Source organism: Haematobia irritans, chromosome 2, assembly GCF_050003625.1.
Source record: "Haematobia irritans isolate KBUSLIRL chromosome 2, ASM5000362v1, whole genome shotgun sequence".
Taxonomy (NCBI): domain Eukaryota; kingdom Metazoa; phylum Arthropoda; class Insecta; order Diptera; family Muscidae; genus Haematobia; species Haematobia irritans.
The window spans coordinates 220,860,026-220,878,691 of record NC_134398.1 but is presented as its reverse complement, the minus strand read 5'-3'; the positions used below and the strand labels follow the sequence as shown (position 1 = coordinate 220,878,691).

At 33.3% G+C, this 18,666-nt stretch overlaps 1 protein-coding gene across 6 annotated transcripts in view; it reads right to left on the bottom strand.

The window, feature by feature from the left end:
* Positions 1 to 5,856: 5,856 nt before the first annotated feature.
* yuri (yuri gagarin) overlaps positions 5,857 to 18,666 on the bottom strand; it is a 55,638-nt gene continuing 42,828 nt past the window's right edge. For 5 of the 6 annotated variants that reach the window (XM_075297491.1, XM_075297489.1, XM_075297493.1 and 2 more), the window contains 6 exons: positions 12,844 to 13,177; positions 12,576 to 12,781; positions 11,472 to 11,740; positions 6,613 to 6,846; positions 6,502 to 6,544; positions 5,857 to 6,402 (listed from right to left, as the gene is read on the bottom strand). In XM_075297491.1, the coding sequence (XP_075153606.1) occupies positions 6,259 to 6,402; positions 6,502 to 6,544; positions 6,613 to 6,846; positions 11,472 to 11,740; positions 12,576 to 12,781; positions 12,844 to 13,177 (1,230 nt within the window). In that variant the 3' untranslated portion in view covers positions 5,857 to 6,258. Of the gene's footprint in view, positions 6,403 to 6,501; positions 6,545 to 6,612; positions 6,875 to 11,471; positions 11,741 to 12,575; positions 12,782 to 12,843; positions 13,178 to 18,666 lie in introns of those variants that run through there. The other variant, XM_075297495.1, reaches the window with a different exon arrangement.

Below are 18,666 nucleotides of genomic sequence, written 5' to 3'. Positions count from 1 at the left end.
GACAACAAAGAAATAAAACCCGAGTAACGATAGGTAATGATTAGGACTCATTCTTTGCTAAACTCTCTGGACTAAGGGACAACCGTCTCAAAATTAAAACCTTTCCAGGTTTCCATGCCACAATCAGATACCTACAGGAGTTATGAAAGAAACTACGTCCAAGTGTAAACAACATATGCCTAATAGGGGAAATACTCCCCAAAACCCAGAAAATACTCGTGATAGGAAAAGAAAATCGCTTACCGGTGCCTTGATGCATCAGGCAATGACTGATAAATCCAAACGATGGTGAAGAGCGGAGGACTATGACAGTCAAATACAATGTTCTTAAAGTTTTCGGAGCAGTTCTACCAAGGACTGTACGTTAGATGTCAGAAATCTTCAAAGCAGCTCAGCAAATGAATCATCACAGCAGACCATTGATTCTACTGGTGCCCTTAGATTTCAGAAACGCTTTTAAATGTCTCAGATGAAAGTATTTTAGACAAGCCTTAGGCTATGGTCACACTAGGCAAATATTTGACCAAAATGAGTGTCAAACAGTTTTTCAGAACCTTTATCCAAATATCTGGATGCGGGTTTTGGAAAATAATTCTACCATGATGTTATATATCCAATATGAGCTAAAAATGTTTGCTGTTTCTTTTTTGATTTCTGTCAAATATTTGCCCAGTGTGACCATATCATTAGAGTTGCGTTTACGGGTATCTGAAGCGAGACAACTTGAGAGACAGGAAATTAATCAACGATTCCGCAGAGAAACATAAAAATAACTTCGGAGTCTGCGCAGGAATTCAGTCTTCAGTCCAGACGTATCGAACTTACATTACAACAAAATTCTACGGACCATAATGTACAAGGGCACATTTCTAGTAGGATACGATGATAACATAGCAGCATCCATAAACGTCCGAGACAACAAAGAAACAAACCCAAGCTACGATAAGTAGATATTTGGCTGAACACTCTTGGACTAGGCCTAGCCACTCAGAGGACGGATGTGCTACTGCTTGCCCGAAGACATACATCGACTGAGATCAACAGTTTAAGCAATGTGTCAACTAGTACTTGGGAATAAGATTGGGCCCAAAGACGGCATACTAGTGGTACATACTATAGACAGGGAGCCACCATTGTGCAATGGCTAGCATGCCTGCCTTGCATACAAAGGGTCGTGGGTTCAATCACTGCTTCAACCGAACACCAACAATTTTTTCAGCAGTAATGCTGATGGCATTCTGGGTGTTTCACTACAGTGTGGAACGCCGTTCGGACTCGGCTATAAAAAGGAGGTTTCTTGACATTGAGGAATCGGGCAGCGCCCAGTGATAAGAGAGAAGTTCACCACTGTGGCATCACAATGGGCAGAATAGTCTAACCTAACCTAACTACGACTGTCGACGGAGACCCGCAACCGTATTTTTCTCTATGGATGCAAGATACGGGGAAAAAAGAGAGCAAACGAATTGTTAGCCGTGTATAGGTAACGTAGACGTAGGACTGTTGTATTGTGATCGCCGTTCCCATCAATCTCAGTATAGTCGAATACGAAGCCTGCTACAGAGCAATGCCTAGTGGGTGCAATACGAACCCCCACGTTCCCCTACTGTCAATCGAGATGGACAGATGAAACCAGACAGATGTACGGCGATGCGAGACTCATAATTAGACTCGATGAATGACTTCAACGAAGACATGGCTTGATGGAGTATTACCTAACCCAAATGAGACACAAATATTTCCGCAAATACCTGTACGAAAACAATGAGGTAATTGGCGACTTGGATCATATCCTTTTTAGTTTATCTAAAAGGGTACGACGGAAACAGGAACAGTAGGTTAGGTTAAAGTGGCGGCCCGATTAAGATTCAGGCTCACTTAGACTATTCAGTCCATTGTGATACCACATTAATTAAAAGTACCTATTACATATGGGCACTTCTAGTTTTAACCGATGAACCTTCTCGATTACCAGATTGTTCCAAAAACATTAGCAGACTGCTTAAGTTAACGTTTTTCAGGTCCGCCAGTAATCTAAAGCTATATGCCCCTAAAATTTGCTTAGGCCTTACACAAAATGCAGAACTCTCACACAAGAGGTGTTTAATTGATTCCTTTCCCTCCGCATCATGACAGCTCATACAATAGTCATTATACTTCGCGCCAATAGTTTTTGCAAAATCGCCTATCAGGCAGCGACCCGTTATAGCAGATATCAGGAGTGATATCTGACGTCTCGAGAACTCTGGCATATCTACACGGTTGAAAAAGACTGTTTTTCATATGTTTGCCTATAAACATTATATGTTTGGAACACAAATTTTTAAACACAATATTTTTGAGTGCAAGCATATAATGTTCATAAACTAGCATAACATGTTTGGGACATATATGTTAATATGTTAGAACATATTATGTTTGGGACATAAAATGTTTGTAAATATAATATGCTTGGATGCAAACATATATTAATTTAGAAATAGCCTATAAACATATATGTGTTTAGTAGCTTGGAGCGCTATTTAACCTGGAGCGATATTGAATTAAGTTGGTGGTTGTTGCTTGTTATTACAAAATTAACATTTTATTGTTTTATTTTTCCTTGGGCAATTGATCAGCTACTTCTTTGATCCTTACAAACTGTGTGGTCCGCTGTTCGAATCCCCGGCCGGCAAAAGGTAAAATTAAAATAAAAAAATCATAAAATTGAATAATTTCTTCTACAATGTTTGTATTACAGAAAAAGGTGCTAAGAACTAAAAAATCTCGTGGAAGTGAGAAAGATGTGGGAGAATATACAATTAGGCAGAAACAAAATTTTGAGCATTCAGGTCAAAAACCTATGTTGTTAGCACCTATATTACCTGTTTATTTTCATAATTCATTATGATTGTAAATATATAAATAAATAAATAAAATTTTGAGCACAATATTGTTTGGGAGAATTTTTTTAAGCATATAATATTTTTGGGTGCAAAATGCTTCCAAACATATTATATGTCCACATAATAACATATTGTTTTTTGGAAGACAACATTATTGAATTTGGATGCAAAAATACAAAATGTTTGGAACTTAGACTACCCAAACATATATTGTTTAGACCAATATGCTTTCAAACATATTATATATTGGAAGAGATCAAACATATAAATGTTTGGGCAATACCCAAAAATGTATATGCTTGAAGCAAAATATGTTTGGGAGTATATGTTACAGAAGCGATTTTTTGTGAGCGTGTAGTGTGTTCAAATGGGGCCATATTTGCTTGGTGTCATTACAACCCTTGCAATTCTCCCATCGAACATTTGCCATCATAACAGCCTTCTCGCGCATTATGAGCTTACAGGTAGCCAGGGACATACCAACAGATTCTAGTTCCCCTGGAATATGTAAGGTAGTCCCTAGCCTGGCCAACTCATCCGCTTTGCAGTTCCCCGGTATGTTCCTATGGCCAGGAACCCATATTATGTGAATATTGTGCTGCTCAGCCATCTCATGGAGAGAACGGTAGACACAAAATGATACCAATTTCATCAGATACTAATAATGACAAGGACTGTTTAGATTTCTAAACATGTGCTATCTGCGACATGTGTATTTAGTCATAAACCTGGAAATTGATAACGCACTAATGTAGTTAGTTAAATATTTAGAATATAACGTTCAATATTTGTTAGCATAAATCAGTGACTTACAACCACTCAACGTGAACAGTGTTTCAATTAGCAGACACGTTTACATTTGGCCCTTCGAGCCGGATCGAGTTTTGCCCCACCCGTGGTAAGAAACTCGAACGGTAAGAATATAATAAGCCTTTCGAACGGATTGGAGGCAAAGGGAATTCACTCCCTAAAGGTTGAGTTACATACCATGCGTTAATGCGTCCGTTGATTGAAGAGTTGAATTTTCTCTTTGGAGTAGAGTGCTTCAAACTGAAAAATATCAACCCTTCCATCAACGCAGGGAAAGGTTCTTCACAGGAAGAAGAGTTTTCATCTGAGAATCAAGATGACATGGAGACTCCAGAGGTGGAAAGAGGTGCTATTGGTACAGAAAGAGCAACATATCCAAGACATGGGCACAAGGAGTGTCCAGCAAAAAGGGCGAGGGCAGAAATCATGGTGAAGAAAATTCTAGAAATAGTAAGATACAAGGAAGAGTATCACTCGCCGCCGGAGTGCATCGAATGGCAGAGTTGGCGCGTTCTACGGTAACGATTATGTGCAAGGAACAGTTCACTAATGATGGGTGTAGTTTGCTCAACAAAGGAATAAAAAAATAGGAAGACAACGCTGCATAGGCGCATACAGAAGAAAGCCACGATAGAGCCAGACCGGTCAGATGTGTGATGTTTTGCTGTGTTAAGCTACCATAGGATGGGGAGTATATTAACTTTGTCATTCCGTTTGTAACACATCGAAATATTGCTCTAAGACCCATAAAGTATATATATATTCTGGGTCGTGGTGAAATTCTGAGTCGATTTGAGCATGTCCGTCCGTCTGTTGAAATCACGCTAACTTCCGAAGGAAACAAGCTATCGACTTGAAACTTGGCACAAGTAGTTGTTATTGATGTAGGTCGGATGGTATTGCAAATGGGCCATATCGGTCCACTTTTACGTATAGCCCCCATATAAACGGACCCTCAAATTTGGCTTGCGAGACCTCTAAGAGAAGCAAATTTCATCCGATCCGGCTGAAATTTGGTACATGGTGTTAGTATATGGTCTTTAATAACCATGCAAAAATTGGTCCACATCGGTCCATAATTATATATAGCCCCCATATAAACCGATCTCCCGATTTGGCTTGCAGAGCCTCTAAGAGAAACAATTTTCATCCAATCCGGCTGAAATTTGATACATGGTGTTAGTATATGGTCTCTAACAACCATGCAAAAATTGGTCCATATCGGTCCATAATTATATATAGGCCCCATATAAACCGATCTCCCGATTTGGCTTGCGGAGCCTCTAAGAGAAGAAAATTTCATCCGATCCGGCTGAAATTTGGTACATGGTGTTAGTATATGGTCTCTAATAACCATGCAAAAATTGGTTCACATCGGTCCATAACTATATATAGCCCCCATATAAATCGATCTCCCGATTTGGCTTGCGGAGCCTCTAAGTGAAGCAAATTTCATCCGATCCTGCTGAAATTTGGTACATGGTGTTAGTATATGGTCTCTAATGACCATGCAAAAATTGGTCCATATCGGTCCATAATTATATATAGCCCCCATATAAACCGATCACCAGATTTGACCTCCTGAGCCTCTTAGAAGACCAAAATTCATCTGATTCAGTTGAAATTTGGTACGTCATGTTAATATATAGCCTCAAACACCAATGTAAAAATTGGTCGATATCGGTCCATAATTATATAGAGGCCCCATATAAACCGATCCCCAGATTTGACCTTCGGAGCACCTTGGAAGAGCAAAATTCATCGGATTCGGTTGAAATTTGGTACGTGATGTTAGTATAGGGTATCCAACAACCATGCAGGAATTGGTTCCTATCAGTCCATAATAATATATAGCTCCCATATAAACCGATCCCCAGATTTGACCTCCGGTGCCTTTTGGAGAAGCAAAATTCATCCGATCTGGTTGAAATTTGGTACGTGGTGGTAGCATATGATATTTAACAACCATGTGAGTTGAAATTTGTGGATGACAGTCTTTCGTAGAAGTTTCTACGCAATCCATAGTGGAGGGTACATAAGATTCGGCCTGGCCGAACTTACGGCCGTATATACTTGTTTATGTTCCATTGGTATTGGATATTCTCCATTCATCACACACAAATATATAACTCCCGATTTTTTTTAAAGAACATTAGAAAAATTAAATTTCTTTATATAACTATTTTATTAAATATTTCTTCTGTATTATAAAGGAAAGTAATTGAAATTATATCGATCTTCTGAGTCCTTAATTTGTTAAATGTCCGATTCCTGATGATAAACACATTCGGTATTATTTACAAACTAAATCACACGACACAGATACAATGAATGAAATCCCATTTACTATTTGAAGTTATAAAATAAAATTACACAATAATTATTTTCATGAAAATTCCTAATAATAATCAGGTTAATATCATCAGTACAAGTACACAAACAAAAATCCTATAATTCTATTTAGAAAACAAGACTACTGATTTCATGAGATTATAAATATATACATAGAATCATTTTGATAGATGAAGGAGGAGATGAGAAATAAAGAGTTTCCAAATGACCTTCAACCGCCCGTTTTGTTTTGAGTTTGTTCTTCACTTGAATTTTCTTTATTGGTTCCAGATGTTGATGGGTCTTCTTGTAATACAGAAATTTGTGAGAGAATGCGTTCTCTTGTAGCACGTACAAGAGCTAAGCGCTCTGAAATCTATAAGATAAATATGAAGAGAGCCAGAGAGATAGTGAGAGGGAGAGAAAGAGATATAAACATTTAACGAAAACTAAAGCCATGAATCACTTAACTTACCGATCGATTTGATGTTACCAAGCCTAAAGGATCAGCAGCAGTCCTTTTTATTGTAAAAGTATATAGAAATAAATGGTTTTTTATTAAATATTAAAAAAATTGAATACTCACAAAAATACAGATTTTCTTATACGCTCAAATTCTTCCTCCAATATCGTGTAGTCTTGCCGTAGGGCCATATATGCATTGGTATAATCACTTTTATTTTTAAGCAATAGTCGAATATGTTCTTCCATCTGTTCAAAGGTCTGTCGTGTACTTGCCTCCGAAGCCAATTGATCATCCTTCCACTTGCGATAGGAATTTAGTAGCTTTTGTGATTGATTACTAATCTCCTGTTCGTTTCTGATATGGAAAAAAAGAACGAAGAGAACTGTGTATTGTTAGAGTGCGAGGGAAAAGATCTAGGAATCTTAATTAAAAACAAGTATATACGGCCGTAAGTTCGGCCAGGCCGAATCTTATGTTCCCTCCACCATGGATTGCATAGAAACTTCTACGAAAGATCCACAATCGAATTACTTGGGTTGTGGTATCTTAAAGCTTCTTAACATCGTTTTCTAAATTGTGAGTTAGTCCATACGTGGTATATATGTATTAGACAAAAACGGTATGTATAGGTAGGTCTACAAATAATTACGAATCGATATGGACTTTTGCACGGTACGTAGAGAGCCAGAATTGAAATATGGGGGTCGCTTATATGGGAGCTATATAACAGGTTGGTTGATAAGTCCCGGGCGTCGCTACTATTAAATGCATATTATTTCTATATAGTACCAACCTTCAAACGATTCGTGTCAAAATTTGACGTCTGTACGTCAATTAGTTTGTGAGATAGAGCGTCTTTTGTGAAGCAACTTTTGTTATTATGAAAAAAATGAAAAAAAAAGGAATTTCGTGTTTTGATAAAATACTGTTTTCTGAAGGTGGAAGCAAAAACGGTGGAAGCAAAAACTTGGCTTGATAATGAGTTTCCGGACTCTGCCCCAGGGAAATCAACAATAATTGATTGGTATGCAAAATTCAAGCGTGAGCACGTAGAACGGTGGGACGCAGTGGACGCCCGAAAGAGGTGGTTACCGACGAAAACATCAACAAAATCCACAAAATGATTTTGAATGACCGTAAAATGAAGTTGATCGAGATAGCAGAGGCCTTAAAGATATCAAAGGAACGTGTTGGTCATATCATTCATCAATATTTGGACATGCGGAAGCTCTGTGCAAACTGAGTGCCGCGCGAGCTCACATTTGACCAAAAACAACAACGTGTTGATGATTCTGAGCGGTGTTTGCAGCTGTTAACTCGTAATACACACGAGTTTTTCCGTCGATATGTGACAATGGATGAAACATGGCTCCATCACTACACTCCTGAGTCCAATCGACTGAGAGTCGGCTGAGCGGACACCGACCGGTGAACCTTCTCCGAAGCATGGAAAGACTCAAAAGTCCGCTGGCAAAGTAATGGCCTCCGTTTTTTGGGATGCGCATGGAATAATTTTTATCGATTATCTTGAGAAGGGAAAAACCATCAACAGTGACGTTATTGGAGCGTTTGAAGGTCGAAATCGCAGCAAAACGGCCCCATATAAAGAAGAAAAAAATGTTGTTCCACCAAGACAACGCACCGTGCCACAAGTCATTGAGAACGATGACAAAAATTCATGAATTGGGCTTCGAGTTGCTTCCCCACCCACCGTATTCTCCAGATCTGGCCCCCAGCGACTTTTTCTTGTTCTCAGACGTCAAAAGGATGCTCGCAGGGAAAAAATTTGGCTGCAATGAAGAGGTGATCGCCGAAACCGAAGGAGTACTACCAAAATGGCATCAAAAAATTAGAAGGTCGTTATAATCGTTGTATCGCTCTTGAAGGGAACTATGTTGAATAATAAAAACGAATTTTGACAAAAAAAAAATGTGTTTTTCTTTGTTAGACCGGGGACTTATCAGCCAACCTGTTACAATTATCAACTTGATATGGACCAATTTTTGTGTGATTGGGGATCGATTTATCTGAGGGCAATATATAACTATAGACCGATATGGACCTAGTTAGGCATGGTTTTTAACGGCCATATACTAGCACAATGTACCAAATTTCAACTGACTCGGATGAAATTTGCTCCTCCAGGAGACTCCAAAACCAATTCTCGGGATCGGTTTATATGGGGACAATATATGATTACGGACTGATATGGACCACTTTTGATATGGTTGTTAAATATCATATACTACCACCACGTACCAAATTTCAACCAGATCGGAAGAATTTCAATTTCAAATCTGGTGATCGGTTGATATGGGAGCTATATATAATTATGGACCAATTTTTGCACGGTTGTTAGAGATTATATACCAACACCATGTACCAAATTTCAGCCGGATCGGATGAAATTTACTTCTCTTAGAGGCTCCGCAAGCCAAATCTGGGGATCGGTTTATATGGGGGCTATATATAATCGGTTTATATGGGGGCTATATATATAATTATTGACCGATATGGACCAATTTTTGCACGGTTGTTAGAGACCATATACTAACACCATGTACCAAATTTCAGCCGGATCGGATGAAATTTGCTTCTCTAAGAGGATCCTCAAGCCAAATCGGGGGATCGGTTTATATGGGGGCTATATATAATTATGGACCGATATGGACCAATTTTTGCACGGTTGTTAGAGACCATATACCAACACCATGTACCAAATTTCAGCCGGATCGGATGAAATTTGCTTCTCTAAGAGGATCCACAAGCCAATACTGGGGATCGGTTTATATGGGGGCTATATATAATTATGGACTGATATGAACCAATTCCTGCATGGTTATTAGATACCATATACTAATATCACGTACCAAATTTTAACCGAATTTTGATCTTCCAAGGGGCTCCGGAGGTCAAATCTGGGGATCGGTTTATATGGGGGCTATATATAATTATGGACCGATGTCGACCAATTTTTGTATGGTTGTTAGAGACCATATACTAACACCATGTACCAAATTTCAGCCTGATCGGATGAAATTTGCTTCTTTTAGAGGCCTCGCAAGCCAAATTTGGGGGTCCGTTCATATGGGGGCTATACGTAAAAGTGGACCGATAGGGCCCATTTGCAATACCATCCGACCTACATCAATAACAACTACTTGTGCCAAGTTTCAAGTCGATAGCTTGTTTCGTTTGGAAGTTAGCGTGATTTCAACAGACGGACGGACGGACGGACATGCTCAGATCGACTCAGAATTTCACCGAGACACAGATGCCCATTTTTCCAAATCCACTTCCAGGTGAATGTGAATCAATTCCACGATTTTCGTGTCCTACAATCCACTTTCACCGGAATTTTCGTGAAATCAATTCACTTGCAAAAGTCTTGGTGAAAGTTGAATTATGTCCAAGATGGGTGTATTTCCGGTTAAAAAAAGTACTCGCGTGAAAAATTTGAAATGTTTTATATTTAATACATGAGTTTTATTAAAACTGTGCCATTTTTAATTAAAAAAAAATAATTTATAATAAGTCTATTGATTCCACTTATTTTGATTTCCGCCTTAGTGAATTTTTGGGTGACTTGTGCAACCCAGCTGGTTACAGAAAAGTTCAAAAAAGAACGTGGAATTAAGGGCACCATATTTTCACGTTCGTGGATTTGACGTGAATAGTGGAAGTGGAATTGAAGCGTATATCGGAACATGGGTGAGAATATATATAATTTATGGGGTCTTAGAGCAATATTTCGATGTGTTACAAACGGAATGACAAAGTTAATATACCCCCATCCTATGATGGAGGGTATAAAATTTAATAAGCATCGCTGGAAATATCTAAAATGAAAATGGATGAATGTCTCTAGTTTGTGATTGCACTATATCACGTACCAAATTTTAACCGAATTTTGATCTTCCAAGGGGCTCCGGAGGTCAAATCTGGGGATCGGTTTATATGGGGGCTATATATAATTATGGACCGATGTCGACCAATTTTTGTATGGTTGTTAGAGACCATATACTAACACCATGTACCAAATTTCAGCCTGATCGGATGAAATTTGCTTCTTTTAGAGGCCTCGCAAGCCAAATTTGGGGGTCCGTTCATATGGGGGCTATACGTAAAAGTGGACCGATAGGGCCCATTTGCAATACCATCCGACCTACATCAATAACAACTACTTGTGCCAAGTTTCAAGTCGATAGCTTGTTTCGTTTGGAAGTTAGCGTGATTTCAACAGACGGACGGACGGACGGACATGCTCAGATCGACTCAGAATTTCACCGAGACACAGATGCCCATTTTTCCAAATCCACTTCCAGGTGAATGTGAATCAATTCCACGATTTTCGTGTCCTACAATCCACTTTCACCGGAATTTTCGTGAAATCAATTCACTTGCAAAAGTCTTGGTGAAAGTTGAATTATGTCCAAGATGGGTGTATTTCCGGTTAAAAAAAGTACTCGCGTGAAAAATTTGAAATGTTTTATATTTAATACATGAGTTTTATTAAAACTGTGCCATTTTTAATTAAAAAAAAATAATTTATAATAAGTCTATTGATTCCACTTATTTTGATTTCCGCCTTAGTGAATTTTTGGGTGACTTGTGCAACCCAGCTGGTTACAGAAAAGTTCAAAAAAGAACGTGGAATTAAGGGCACCATATTTTCACGTTCGTGGATTTGACGTGAATAGTGGAAGTGGAATTGAAGCGTATATCGGAACATGGGTGAGAATATATATAATTTATGGGGTCTTAGAGCAATATTTCGATGTGTTACAAACGGAATGACAAAGTTAATATACCCCCATCCTATGATGGAGGGTATAAAATTTAATAAGCATCGCTGGAAATATCTAAAATGAAAATGGATGAATGTCTCTAGTTTGTGATTGCACTATATCCTTCCAATTATTTCCTAATATTGGGAAAAACGATGATACATTCCACCCCATTGCATGCATTATACTCACTTATAAGCTTCTTCCAGTCTCCTAAAATCCTCCGTAAGGTTTTTCAAATCTCTCTGAATATCGTATTTCTCTTCCCGAATTCGTTGCAATTCCTCCGCATGCTTGAGATCATTACTCTTGAAAATCATTTGTTGGTCCTTAATCACTTCGTGGGCATTGTAGAGTTCTTTTTCGGTTTTTATTAATTGTTCCTGCATACTCTTTTGACGGCCTACGACCACAGCTTCTTTCTCCTTAAGGGACAAAACTTCATTTCGTAGTATATCACGCTGAAATGGTATGACGAACAATTAATAATAATAACAATAAAGAATTAATAAAAGTAATAATAAACTCGAATTTTTCAAGATAGACTCAAATGTCAATGAGTGGAAAAAATCCTTACAATTAATATGGCAAGAAAGTATAGCTTAAAAACTGCTCTAACTTAAGAGAAATCGATCTGACCCCAGCAGTATGCAAACTTTTCAATAAACTCCTGCAGCCGCTAGACGACCAACATACATACTTAACCGAACAATATCCCAGGAAAAAAGCGTCGCCAAAAAAGTAGTAAAAATGCTCTTCTCGGGTCCGGAAGTGGTGCAAAATTGACATAGAAGCGATAAATTTAACATGGGCTTGTCATAGGACGAATGTCAACCACTACAACAGCCGTTGCTTTGAACCTAATTTTTAAGGTGTCAAGCCGAATCGGCGATTTTTGATGTGAATTAAAAAAATTGCTAAATAAATAATTTTTTATAGTTTTTATTTTTTCAAAAAATTTTCTAAATTGGATTTAGCGTTTTTTTTCGACAAAATTTTAATAATTTGAACAAAATTATTAATTCACACTCTAGTTTTAACCCATTAAGAGTTAAAATTATCTTTTAAAAATATGAAAGAAGCTAGTTATGACAAGCTTAATGAAACAAGGACTTCCTTTGTAGTTCAAATAAAGAACATCTTTGGTAGGACATTTTTGGAAATGCCTTTAGAACAACTTCCAATTTTTTTTTTTGCTGAGATATTCGTACTGTGCTCGATATATCACGAGTTTTCAAATGTCAAAAAAGTAGATTTCGAGCATAACATTAACCATGCTAATAAAAATTTTCTTACCTCAATTTTGTGTTCCTGTTGGTCCTTCTCCATGAGCTTAAGGCGTTCACCCAAAACCCTTAACTGGGCATCGGCAGCTCTTAATTTCTTTGATTGATCATCGAAATTTTTCTCCAAACTATCATATTTCTTGGCCAATTCCAAACGATGATTTTCCTGTGATTTTAAAAGACCAGCCATATGCTGAGTTTTTTCCACTAAATTTCCTAAAATATTAAAATTCACAATTTCAAATTTAGTTCCTTAAACACATAAATACCCTACGTACCATTTCTTCTTTTGCTTTCGTTGAGTTCCTCATTCAGTTTTCTAATTTCTGAACGTAAAAAGCTTTCTTGACGTTGCGATTCATCCAAGTTTTTCGATAATCGTTCCACTCGTTTCTCCAATTCACTAATCTGTTGTCTACTATCACAGCATACAACATTGGGGGGCATACGCAGTTGTCCTGGACATTCTAAGGATTTGGCACGACAGGAGGATGGCATAGATGATGAATGTGGAGTTGAAGACTGTAGAAGCCGCATTAAATGGACAACTTGACCTTTACTTTCACTTAAATCTAGTTCTAGATGTTGAATTTGGCGTTTGAGGGATTGATTCTGGAAAAACAGAGAGAGGGGCCGGGAAGAGGTTATAAGACAAATCTTTAAGAATAATTAAGATTAACAATTTATGCGAATGTGTGAGAAATCAGAAAGGATAATAGAATAAATTTTAAACCCATCATCAATTTAACAATTTGTCGCATAAGATAATTTTTAATAACGAAATATAGTCGTGGTGGCAGCATTGCTGCTCAGAATCTCTAAAAGATGGCATAAAACGTGTCATTTGCTATTAAAAGGTGGTCACTAATATTAAAAAGCGGTATAAAAGTGACACATTACTAAAAAAATACGATTTAAACGCTATGAAAAAGAGAAATCACTAGTGTTTAAAATTAGATATAAATTAAGGTAACAACTGTTTTTTCTCTAGTTCTTCCTAGAAATTTTCTCCGGAAGTAAAATTGGTTTTGCATATTTTCAGGCGAAGAAAGTACTTACAAATGCCATGAATTGTTAAGTGTCACAAAAATAGAATGGCTCAAAAGTGTCACCACTTCAAAGAGGGGCAAATGTGGCACTAAATTCGCACTACGAAAACGGAGCAGGTGGAGCAGAAGGTCTTTAATGAATTTGTGACAGTAAATTTAAATTTTGTTTACACAAATTGACAATATCGCAAACCGAGAAGTATTTGGTGATTGTACATGTCAATAATTTGGTACAGGTACATACGCGCTTAATTTCTTATTGCATTTACTGCTTTTAGATAAATACGCAACATCGCCATTAGAGCTTCGAAAAAAAGCAAAATGACGATTTACAATAAATGGGGTGTAAAACCAAGAATTATTCGATGCTTTTAATGCCATATTGTATTTCCCTAACACTAGCAATGTCTACCGCCAATCACGGTTGCCACAGTTGATAGAATTCTACTAAAAATGGTAGATTTTTTACTGTTGGTGTTTGACAAAATTTTCTGCACAAATAAAGTTTTGTCAAAATTTTCTATAGAAACAAAATTTTGTCAAAATTTTCGATAGAAATAAAATTTTGTCAAAATTTTCTATAGAAATAAAATTTGGCAAAACTTTCTATAGAAATAAAATTGTATCAAAATTTTCTATAGAAATAAAATATTTGACAAAATTTTTTATAGATAGAAAATTTTGAAAAAATTTTCTATAGAAATAAAATTTTGTCAAAATTTTCTATAGATATACAAATTTGGCAAAATTTTCTATAGAAATAAAATTTTGTCAAAATTTTCTATAGAAATAAATTTTTGTGAAAATTTTCTATAGAAACAAAATTTTGTCAAAATTTTCTATTGAAAAACGAATTTGACAAAATTTTCGAATGAAATAAAATTTTGACAAAAATTTCTCTATAAATAAAATTTCTCTATAAAAAAATTTCTATAGAAATGAAATTTTGACAAAATTTTCTCTATAAATAAAATTTTTGCAAAATTTTCTACAGAAATGAAATTTTGACAAAATTTTCTCTTGAAATAAAATTTTTAAAATTTTCTGTGGAAAAAATTTACAAAATTTTCGATAGAAGTAAAATTTTCCATAGAAAGAAAACTTTGACAAGATTTTCTATAGAAAGAAAACTTTGACAAAATTTTTTAAAGAAAGAAAATTTTGACAAAATTTTCTATAGAAATAAAATTTTGACAAAATTTTTTTATAGAAATAAAATTTTTTATAGGAATAAAATTTTGACAAAATTTTCTACAGAAATAAAATGATGACAAAATTTTCTATAGAAATAAAATTTTGAAAAATTGAAAAAAATAAATTTTCTATAGAAATAAAATTTTGTCAAAATTTTCTATAGAAATAAAATTTTGTCAAAATTTTCTATAGAAACAAAATTTTGACAAAATTTTCTATGGAAATCAAATTTTGACAAATTGAAAAAATAAAATTTCCTATAGAAACAAAATTTTGTCAAAATTTTCTATAGAAATAAGATGTTGTCAAGAATTTCTTTAGAAATAGAATTTTGTTAAGATATTCTGTAGAAATACAATTTTGTCAAAATTTTCTATAAAAATAAAAATTCTGTAAATTTTCTATTGAACTAAAATTTTGACAAAATTTTCGAGAGGAATAAAATTTTGAAAAAAAATTCTCTATAAATAAAATTTCTCTAAAAAATAATTTTCAATAGAAATGAAATGTTGATAAAAATTTGAATAGAAACACAATTTTCTCAAAATCTTCTATAAAATAAAATTTTGCCAAAATTTTCCATAGATATAAAATTTTGGCAAAATTTTCTACAGAAATAAAATTTTGACAAAAATTCTATTGAAATAAAATTTTGACAATTTTCTATAGCAAAAAAAAATTACAAAATTTTCGATAGAAAGAAAACTTTGACAAGATTTTCTATAGAAATAAAATTTTGACAAAATTTTCTATAGAAATAAATGTTTGACAACATTTTTTATAGAAATAAAATTTTGAAAAATTGAAAAAAATAAATTTTCTATAGAAATAAAATTTCGTCAAAATTTTCTATAGAAATAAAATTTTGTCAAAATTTTCTTTAGAAATAAAATTTTGTCAAAATTTTCTATAGAAATAAAATTTTGACAAATTGAAAAAATAAAATTTTCTATAGAAACAAAATTTTGTCAAAATTTTCTATAGAAATAAAATGTTGTCAAAATTTTCTTTAGAAATAGAATTTTGTTAAGATATTCTGTAGAAATACAATTTTGTCAAAATTTTCTATAAAAATAAAAATTTTGTAAATTTTCTATTGAACTAAAATTTTGACAAAATTTTCGAGAGGAATAAAATTTAAAAAAAAAAATCTCTATAAATAAAATTTCTCTATAAAATAATCTCTAAAGAATCTCTAAAAGATGGTATATGTTAAAAGGTGTCATTTGCTATTAAAAGGTGGCCACTAATATTAAAAAGCGGTATAAAAGTGACACATTACTAAAAAAATACGATTTAAACGCTATGAAAAAGAGAAATCACTGGTGTTTAAAATTAGATATAAATTAAGGTAACAACTTCCTAGAAATTGACTTCTCCGGAAGAAAAATTGTTTTTGCCTATTTTCAGGCGAAAAGGAAGAAAGTGCTTACAAATGCCAGGAAAAAAAAGCAAACTGACGATTTAGAATAAATGGGGTGTAAAACCAAGAATTATTCGATGCTTTCAATGGCATATTGTATTTCCAACACACTAGCAATGTCTACCGCCAACCACGGTTGAAACAGTTGATAGACTTCTACTAAAAATGGTAGACTTTTTACTGTTGGTGTTTGACCAAATTTTGTACACAAATAAAATTTTGTCAAAATTTTCGATAGAAATAAAATTTTGTCAAAATTTTCTATAGAAATAAAATTTTGTCAAAATTTTCTATAGAAATAAAATTTTGTCAAAATTTTTGAAAGAAATAAAATTTTGACAAAAATTTCTCTATAAATAAAATTTCTCTATAAAGAAAATTTTTTATAGAAATAAAATTTTCACAAAATTTTCCATAGAAACAAAATTTTGACAAAATTTTCTATAGAAATAAACTTTGGTCAAAATATCCATACATATAATATTTTAACAAAAATTTCCTACAGAAAAAATTTCCTATGGAAATAAAATTTTGACAAAATTTTCTATTGAAATAAAATTTTTACAATTTTCTGTGGAAATAAAATTTTAACAAAATTTTCTATAGCAAAAAAATTTACAAAATTATCGATAGAAGTAAAATTTTCCATAGAAAGAAAACTTTGACAAGATTTTCTATAGAAAGAAAATTTTGACAAAATTTTCTATAGAAATAAAAGTTTGACAAAATTTTTTTTATAGAAATAAAATTTTTTATAGGAGTAAAATTTTGACAATATTTTCTATAGAAATAAAATGTTGACAAAATTTTCTATAGAAATAAAATTTTGACAAAATTTTCTATAGAAATAAAATTTTGACAAATTGAAAAAATTAAATTTTCTATAGAAATAAAATTTTGCCAAATTTTCTATAGAAATAAAATTTTGTCAAAATTTTCTATAGAAACAAAATTTTGTCAAAATTTTCTATAGAAATAAATGGTTGTCAAAATTTTCTTTAGAAATAGAATTTTGTCAAAATATTCTGCACTGAAAAAAATATTGACCTAATATGGAAGATTATGCAACTTAAATTTTAGGAATCGAAATTTACCCAAAGTTAAGGACAAAATTAATTAAAATAATGACATTTTAAATAAAATAAAGTTTATAATTCTTGCTTCAAAAATTTTTTTCATTAAATTTAGGGCACAAATCTTGAAATTTTCCGTCTCTCTGCTGAAGTTGTAGATCTTTGAAGTAAGGCAAATTTTCCTTAAAATAAAGAAAAACATTTTTAATTTAAAGAAATCGTCTTTAACTCAACTGACATATTGTATTTTTAAATTTAAGATAAAATCGCTTCAAATATAGGCTATGGCTTATTTTAAGGATTTGCATCTTTGGTTTAAAGTTTTTTTTTTAACATTAAGAAAACTGTTTTTACTTTGAAGTGCCTGTCATAATTTGGATTTTAAATTGGAATTTGTTTGTACATAAATACCTTTATTAATATATCGCAAAAAGAGGATAAAAATCCGTTGAATAAGATCTGTACCTAATTTTAATTTTATTTATCATAGATTTAAAGCCAGGGAGGTCCGTCAAAGATGTCTTTATTTTAAAGAAGCCGCATCTTTGGTTCGGAATCAATACCAAAATCCTTAAGGGAAGGTCAAAATCTTTGGATCCAAGTAAACTTTTTTTTGAGTGTGCAGAAATACAAGAATTATTCGATGCTTTCAATGTCATATTGTATTTCCCAAACACTAGCAGTGTCTACCGCCAATCACGGTTGCCACAGTTGATAGAATTCTACTAAAAATGGTAGACTTTTTACTGTTGGTGTTTGACCAAATTTTCTATAGAAATAAAATTTTGTCAAAATTTTCTATAGAAATAAAATTTTGTCAAAATTTTCTATAGTAATAAAATTTTATCAAAATTTTCTATAGAAATAAAATTTTGTCAAAATTTCCTATAGAAATACAATTTTGTCAAAATTTTCTATAGAAATAAAATTTTGTCAAAATTTTCTATAGAAATAAAATTTTATCAAAATTTTCTATAGAAATAAAATTTTGTCAAAATTTCCTATAGAAATACAATTTTGTTAAAATTTTCTATAGAAACAAAATTTTTTCAAAATTTTCTATTGAAAAAAAATTTTGACAAAATTTTCGAAAGAAATAAAATTTTGACAAAAATTTCTCTATAAATAGAATTTCTCTATAAATAAAATTTCTCTATACAGAAAATTTTTTATAGAAATAAAATTTTGACAAAATTTTCCATAGAAACAAAATTTTGACAAAATGTTCTATAGAAATAAAATTGTGTAAAAATTTTCGATAGAAATAAACTTTGGACAAAATTTCCATACATATAATATTTTAACAAAATTCCCTACAGAAACAAAATTTTGTTAAAATTTTCTATAGAAATAAAATTTTGA